Source organism: Mytilus edulis, chromosome 8 (genome assembly GCF_963676685.1).
Source record: "Mytilus edulis chromosome 8, xbMytEdul2.2, whole genome shotgun sequence".
Classification (NCBI taxonomy): Eukaryota; Metazoa; Mollusca; class Bivalvia; order Mytilida; family Mytilidae; genus Mytilus; species Mytilus edulis.
Window position 1 is genome coordinate 15,484,486 of NC_092351.1, and position 8,472 is coordinate 15,492,957.

At 40.9% G+C, this 8,472-nt stretch overlaps 1 protein-coding gene across 1 annotated transcript; it reads left to right on the forward strand.

Annotated features, from left to right (window-relative positions):
* The first annotated feature begins 1,292 nt into the window (after positions 1-1,292).
* On the forward strand, positions 1,293-7,883 carry LOC139483962 (uncharacterized). The gene has a single exon (XM_071267681.1). The coding sequence runs from the start codon at positions 1,293-1,295 to the stop codon at positions 7,881-7,883; it is 6,591 nt and encodes a 2,196-aa protein (XP_071123782.1).
* Positions 7,884-8,472: the final 589 nt, after the last annotated feature.

Here is an 8,472-nt window from a genome sequence, read left to right on the forward strand (position 1 = left end):
TTTATGAGTTTCGAACAGCGGTATACTACTATTGACATTATTTGTATTTGTGTTTGCATTGATTGATTCAAATATTATCTTTCATTAACAAAATGAATGATTTCTTTTGATGAATCTGATCTTCGGTATACACCTTATCGCTAATCCCGGCTGACCCGGCCGCTTGAACTTTTGACACAATCAAAAATCACTTTTCCATTGTGACGTCAGATATTTTGTTTTATGACGTCAAAATTTTACTTGAACTTGTGTGATTTCCCGTAATAGCGGACAAATAGCGATAAGGTGTATTGTTACCGTTGTATCGAATAAAAAAAACCCAGTTAGGATTGTCTGAAATTAATAAATAAAAGTTTTTATGATATCAGATTATAGCAAATAATCACGTAGAAAAATAACATTTGTTTTACTATTATTATTATTAAGAATTATCAAAATGTAGTTTTGTTTTATCATAAAGAGAAAATAGGTTTTACAGGTTCAAGTTTTATATAAGTTCAATTCTACATTTTTTTATAGGAAGATATGGTATGTGTGCTAATGAGACAACTCTCTATTCAAGTCACAATTTATAAAAAAAAGTAAACCATTATTCTGGATCACATACGCATACGCAACTATATTTACTATAAAGTTTATTGGATTGAATTTTCAGACATTCATATTTTCCGGAAATAATCTGGACTTATCCGTATTTTCACTACCGTTTACTTTCTCTTCCTCACCTGTCTATTGCAAATGGATGCCACGACAAATCTGCTCCTGTGGATATTGTGACAAATCACCGCCAAGTACGTTTCAAATCGATTATAAACTGTTAAATATATATACCGTTAATTCCGTTAACTTGAATTCCACGTTTATTCAACAAATACGAACTGTAATTGTTTATTTCTATGAATTGACCTGAGAATTCTACTTTCGTTTTTGACTTGATATTATTACTGCATTGAACATTCATATATTTCTTTCGTACATATTGTAAATATTGTATTTTTATTTCTTTCAGTTTACCAAACAATACACACTCTGTAAAACTCCTGTACCATTTCTGGTGGAATTATAATCTACAATCTTCACACACAAGTTGTTATTCTTTATAATTTGCCGAGATTGCGATACAGTCCCTTGGTTATACTAGCTGAGTCAGGCTCAGCACAGTAAATTGACGACAACCTGTCTTTACATATCCAGACAAGGAACGACAACCTAACAACGTTCATACCTTTACACTGACAGTGGACTACATAACTTGTGTGTACTAAGCAGCAACCCAACAACGTTGAGTCAACATGGATCCCAGTCATGTGGAACAACAAGAAGAGATACAGCCCCCAGAGGGAAATGTCCCAGATCTAGAACTATTACAAAATCCGTCTAATACCACACATTTAGATGAAAATCCCGAGACTAGGCGAGTACGGGATCTTACCGAAAAAGGTAAAGGAGCCTACACAGAAAAACGTAACAAGTTCTGTGAGGAACTAGAGGCCCTTTGGTCAGATATAACAACCCAGTTATTGGAAATCACCACACCTCCCAATGAACTTCAGCAAGTCTTAACAATTCAGGACAATCTTGTAAAAGCCTGTACAAACTATCGTAGGCTCACAGACGAATATCTGGACTTCCTAAAAAGGACCAGAACGTTGGACAGTCAAAAAGACATAGACGCATGTAACCTCACATTGGATCTTCGTCTGTCCAAAGTGGAACTGGCCATGGAATCTCTACACGAGCATCGCCTTGCCCTTACTAAGGCTAAATCAACTAAAACAAGGACCTCAGGCTCAAAGGGTAAGAAAACCTCACACAGCGGTAGCTCTAACGTGTCAGGCATGTCAAGTCTAGCACGGAGGAAGCGTGCCAAAGCAGAGGCCGCTAAATCAAAAATAGCCTTTGTTGAACAACATTCACTTATCCTACAACAAGAGGCAATGTTAGAGGAACAAGCCCTGTTCAGACAATCTGAAATGGAACAGGAAGCGGCACGCAAAAAGTCTGAGATGGACCAGGAAGCTGCACGCAAAAGAGCTATATTTGAACAAGAAGCAGCACACAAAAAGTCTGAGATGGACCAGGAAGCTGCACGCAAAAGAGCTATAATTGAACAGGAAGCCACACTTAAAAAGGCCGAAATGGAACAAGAAGCCGCACGTTCAAATGCTAAAATGGAACATGAGGCAGAACAAGAGGCCATACGCAGAAAAACACAAATCAAACAAGAGGCTGCACGTGTAAGCCGTGAAAAAGTCGAGCTGAAGGCCAAGTTAAACCTTCTAGAAGCACGCAGAGAGGCTGCAGCCGCAGAAGCCGAGGCTCGTATCCTGGAATACGATGACAGTCAAGCGTTTAGCGATCTCCCTGACGAAAAGGAAGACCCGCTTCAGCGTGTGCAAGATTTCGTCAATAAACTTCCTGTATCAACCTCTGTAAAGGAAGTAACAGGACCTCAAAGGAAAAAACAAATTCCTGTTAAAATTGAGTTGAGTCACGAAGCACCAGCGTTCGTGCCATCCGTGGCATTGAACTTGCTGTCACAGACATCTGCTGTCTTGCCTTCCGATACTAAGTCACCGGAAGTTACCTTAATCCCAGATCTGGGATTAGTAACCGGCATACAAAAACTAGGCCTTTCAGATGAGAGCCCTACTGAACACCAAAAACAGGGTGTTAAAGAAGTGATCCCTGTCTTACGCACAAAACAAGACTTTATAGAAGAGATCCCTGTTTCACACCAAAAACAAGGCGTAATAGAAGAGATCCCTGTTGCACACCAGCAACAAATCAACCTCACATCGGAGATAACTAGATTCCTGTTACGTAAGGACCTGCTTTTCTCCCGGTTAACAAGCTTTAACGATCGGGCAGAATCCTTCCATACTTGGAAAGCAAGCTTCAAGAACGTGACTGATGAGTTACAAGTCTCTGACTCAGAACAGATCGATTTACTGATCAAGTGGCTCGGTCCAGAGTCCGCTAAACATGCCATTAGCATAAGAGCGTCGAACGCCAATAATCCTACCATAGGTATACAGAGATTATGGAAGAGGCTTGACGAGCGGTATGGTGCTCCAGAAATGTTGGAAGCCTCTCTCATGAATAAACTTGCCAAATTCCCAACCTTAACGAATAAGGACAACGCACGTCTCTACGAACTGTCTGACATTCTATCTGAAATAGAATATCACAAGGAAAATCCCAAGCTGGGATGTTTGCTAGCATATTTTGACTCCTCGTCCGGGATAAATCCTATTGTTGAAAAATTACCGTACGGACTCCAAGAAAAGTGGACCACAAGGGCTACAAGATACAAGTCCAAATATGAAGTTGCCTTTCCACCTTTCACAGAATTCTCTGCCTTCATCAGGGAAATAAGCAAAACAAAGAACGATCCTGGGTTCATCTTTGGGTCAAAAGCCACACCAAATGCAAAAGGTGCTGCGCCAAGGTCTACGCCTTACCCTAAGACTAAAGTTGGTGCTCATAAAACAGCAGTTGAGCAGCAATCTGGAGACGCCAGCAAACAAGGTCTTTGTATTCTTCACAAAACAAAGCATTCCTTAAATGAATGTCGAGCGTTCCGAGCCAAGTCAATAGAGGAGCGCAAAGGTCTTTTAAAAGAAAACAATGTATGTTACAAGTGTTGTGATTCGACCACACATAGGAGCCGGGAATGCAATGCACGCATAAGTTGTAAAGAATGTGGAAGTAAACAACACACTACCGCACTTCACATCACTAGACCACAGCAACCTGCAAGTTCACAGTCTAGCTCGCCTAAGCAACCCTACGGCGGGGAGCCTATAGAATCGGCTGAAACTAAGGCAACCTCAGTTAACTCTATCTGTACTGAGATCTGCAAAGATACATATAGCGGAAAATCGTGTGCTAAAATACTTCCTGTGAATGTTTATCACAAAGATAACCAGTACAAAGTTATTCGCATGTACGTCATCATTGATGACCAGAGCAACCGGTCACTAGCATCGCCCGAATTCTTTAATCTTTTCGACGTCAAAGATAAACCGGAGAACTATACTTTATCAACGTGCTCCGGCAAAGTAGTCACTTGCGGGAAAAGAGGAAGAGGTTTCATCATGGAATCAATCAATGGTAATGGCAAGTTTGACCTTCCTGTACTGATTGAATGTGATCATATTCCAAATAATAGGGACGAAATACCTACTCCTGAAGTAACAATGTATCACCCTCATTTAAAAGAACTTAGGGATAGCATTCCACCTATAGAGGAAAATTGCCAAATTCTTCTCTTAATTGGCAGAGACCTTATAGAGGCACACCATGTCCTCGACCAGCGCATAGGACCACCCAGAACTCCATATGCACAACAATTGAAACTTGGTTGGGTAGTGATAGGAGAAACCTGCATTAACAAGCAGCATGTTCCTTTTGAGTTAAATGTTAAAATAACCAACATTTTACCTACAGGACAACCTTCAACCTTTCAACCATGCACAAGCAAGTTTGACATCCGGGAAAATTACACAGACCCTGTAACGAAAGATTTACAATCGCCACTCTTTGAAAAAACAAGGGACGATGATAAGCCTGGACAGTCATATGAGGACAAAATGTTCATGAAGCAGATGGACAACGAATTTGTGAGAGACTCGGATGGAAGTTGGGTAGCACCGTTGCCGTTCCGAGTGCCAAGACAGCCATTGCCAAGCAACAGACAACAAGCTCTTCATCGTGCTAATATGTTAGACACCAGTCTGAATAGAAACCCAGTTAAGCGGGAACACTTTCTTACATTTATGAGTAAGATCCTAGACAATAATCATGCAGAGCTCGCTCCACCATTGCATGAACATGAGGAGTGCTGGTATTTGCCATTGTTTGGTGTTTACCATCCGAAGAAACCCGATCAGATAAGAGGTGTGTTTGATTCTTCCGCCAAATGTAACGGAGTTCCACTTAACAGCGTCCTGCTTACAGGTCCAGACTTGACCAATGATCTCTTGGGAGTACTGCTGCGTTTCAGGAAAGAAATGGTCGCAGTAACTGCAGACGTTCAACATATGTTTCACTGCTTTGTTGTCAGAAAAGACCACCGAAATTACCTGAGATTTTTATGGCATAAAGACAATGACCTACAGGAGAACCTTGTCGAATACCGCATGAGAGTTCATGTTTTCGGAAATAGTCCGTCACCTGCCGTGGCTACGCTTGGACTCCGAAAAGCAGCTCAAGCATCAGAACAAGAGTTTGGCAGTCACGTGACTAGCTTTGTTACGAGAGACTTTTATGTCGACGACGGTCTAACGTCATGTCCTACTAAAGAGGAAGCTGTTAAGCTCATGAAGGACACACAGCAAGCATTAGCAAAATATGGAAACTTACGTCTTCACAAGTTTGCCTCTAATTGTGCGGAAGTTATGTCTGCATTTCATGCCAGTGATTTGGCTTCAAATCTTAAAGATCTAGACTTAGAATGCGACAGCAAACCCCTACAACGTAGTCTTGGTCTCAGCTGGGACGTAAACACTGATAACTTCTTATTTCAATTATCATCAGAAAATAAACCGATCACTCGGAGAGGAATTTTATCAACGATAAACAGTCTCTACGATCCTCTGGGATTTTTGGCTCCAGTGATTATACAAGGGAAACTCCTATTAAGGAAAATAGTATCAGAAACCGTCGATTGGGACCAACCTCTCACTGATGAGACAGCAGATGAGTGGAAATCTTGGAGAGATACTCTAATTGCTATCGAAACATTGCGCATTCCACGTACCTACGTGCCGTATCTCAGCAAAACCACCACAAAGGAGTTACATGTTTTCTCTGATGCATCAGAAAAAGCCATAGCAGCTGTTGCATATCTACGCACGACCGACAGTAGTGGTGAACCAAACATAGGATTCATTCTTGGGAAAGCTAAAGTTGCACCAACAAGTGGTCATACTATTCCACGCCTTGAACTATCTGCTGCAGTATTAGCAGTCGAGATAACACAGACCATCATGGATAATTTAGATTTACATATAGACACCGTAAAATTCTACACAGACAGTAAAGTAGTCCTAGGTTACATCAGTAACGAGACAAGAAGGTTCTTCATCTATGTCGCCAATCGAGTAGAGAAAATAAGAAAATTTAGCTCTCCAAGTCAATGGAATTATGTATCAACTAACCGTAATCCCGCAGACTCGGGAACAAGGTCCGTACCAGCCCATGCAATTCACAGCAGCGAATGGTTACTGGGACCAAAACAACTTCTTTCCTCAGAACAGAAAAATTCTGAAGACATATACCAGCTAATAGAACCAGAAGAAGATGGAGAAATCCGTGCAACTGTTAATGTTGCAAAAACATTTTCCACACCTGAGCATAAGGGTATCGGAACTGATAGATTCAATCGATTCTCAAACTGGACATCACTTGTGCGAGCGATAGCCTTTTTGGAACGTTTCTCCCGTTTACACGGGTCAAAACAGACAGCACCAGTGACTTCTCTGGAAGGCTTTTCGAATGCCGAAAATTTCATCTTAATATCTGCTCAATATGAAGTTTACGGAGATGAAATAGATTGCATTAAACGTCAGGAACAAATTCATAAGCGGAGTCCGATAGCTAACCTCAATCCGTTTTTGGACGAACGAGGACTATTACGAGTAGGAGGCCGTATCGCCAAATCTGACTTAAACCTCCGTGAAAAGAAACCATTGATCGTCCCTGGACGCCATCATATAGCGACATTATTAGTTCGCCACTACCACAACAAGATAAAACATCAAGGTCGCCATTTCACAGATGGGGCGATTCGATCCGCAGGATTTTGGATCGTAGGAGCAAAACGCTTGATCTCAACTATTATTCACAAATGTGTGACATGCCGCAAACTCAGAGGAAAAACCGAGTATCAAATCATGTCTGATTTGCCAGAGGACCGTCTTGAACCTTCACCTCCGTTTACTAACGTTGGAATAGACACCTTTGGACCCTGGACAATTGTTTCACGTAAAACACGTGGTGGATACGCCAACTCAAAGCGTTGGGCAATTTTATTCACATGCTTAGTGACAAGAGCTATTCACATCGAATTAATCGAGGAAATGAGTTCTTCAGCCTTCATAAACGCTGTCAGGAGATTCACCGCTATAAGAGGCCAAGTTAAGATTTTCCGATCTGACCGTGGAACGAACTTTATCGGCGCAATCGACGATTTAAAGATTGACTCAATCAACGTTGAAGATGGACCCTTCAAGAACTTTCTGTACAATTCTGGTACAACTTGGATCTTCAATCCGCCGCATTCGTCCCACATGGGTGGAGCCTGGGAAAGAATGATTGGTATCACCAGGAGAATTCTTGATTCTATGCTTCTTAACGCAGCCGGAAGAAGCCTAACACATGACGTGCTCAACACACTAATGGCAGAAGTTTCAGCAATAGTGAACTCTAGACCTCTGGTACCGGTATCAACAGATCCAGAGAATCCGTTAATATTAACTCCGGCTATGTTATTGACGCAGAAAACCGACTACATTTTCACTTCAGACCATCTTGGGGAATTCGACAAACGAGATCTCTGTCTTGACGAATGGAGACGAGTACAGGCTCTAGCCAGTGTTTTCTGGTCCCGTTGGAGGAAGGAGTACCTGCCGTTACTACAACAACGACGAAAATGGACCGAAGATCGCCGTGATCTCATCGAAGGAGACGTCATTCTTCTAAAGGACAAAAACATTTGCCGTACCCAATGGCCCGTTGGAATTATAGTGAACTCATTTAAAAGTTCAGACGAACATGTCCGAAAAGCAGAAGTGCGAGTAATCGTTAATGGAAAAGCCACAACCTACACACGCCCTATCGTGGACATGATTCTTCTCATAGAGAACACACCTGTGTAATTATATGTATATATTTTGGATTAATATAGTGACATTCACATTTGGAATTATACTTTCTGGAATAGTGATATCAGGTAGATTTCAGACGGGGAGTATTCTGGATCACATACGCATACGCAACTATATTTACTATAAAGTTTATTGGATTGAATTTTCAGACATTCATATTTTCCGGAAATAATCTGGACTTATCCGTATTTTCACTACCGTTTACTTTCTCTTCCTCACCTGTCTATTGCAAATGGATGCCACGACAAATCTGCTCCTGTGGATATTGTGACAAATCACCGCCAAGTACGTTTCAAATCGATTATAAACTGTTAAATATATATACCGTTAATTCCGTTAACTTGAATTCCACGTTTATTCAACAAATACGAACTGTAATTGTTTATTTCTATGAATTGACCTGAGAATTCTACTTTCGTTTTTGACTTGATATTATTACTGCATTGAACATTCATATATTTCTTTCGTACATATTGTAAATATTGTATTTTTATTTCTTTCAGTTTACCAAACAATACACACTCTGTAAAACTCCTGTACCATTTCTGGTGGAATTATAATCTACAATCTTCACACACAA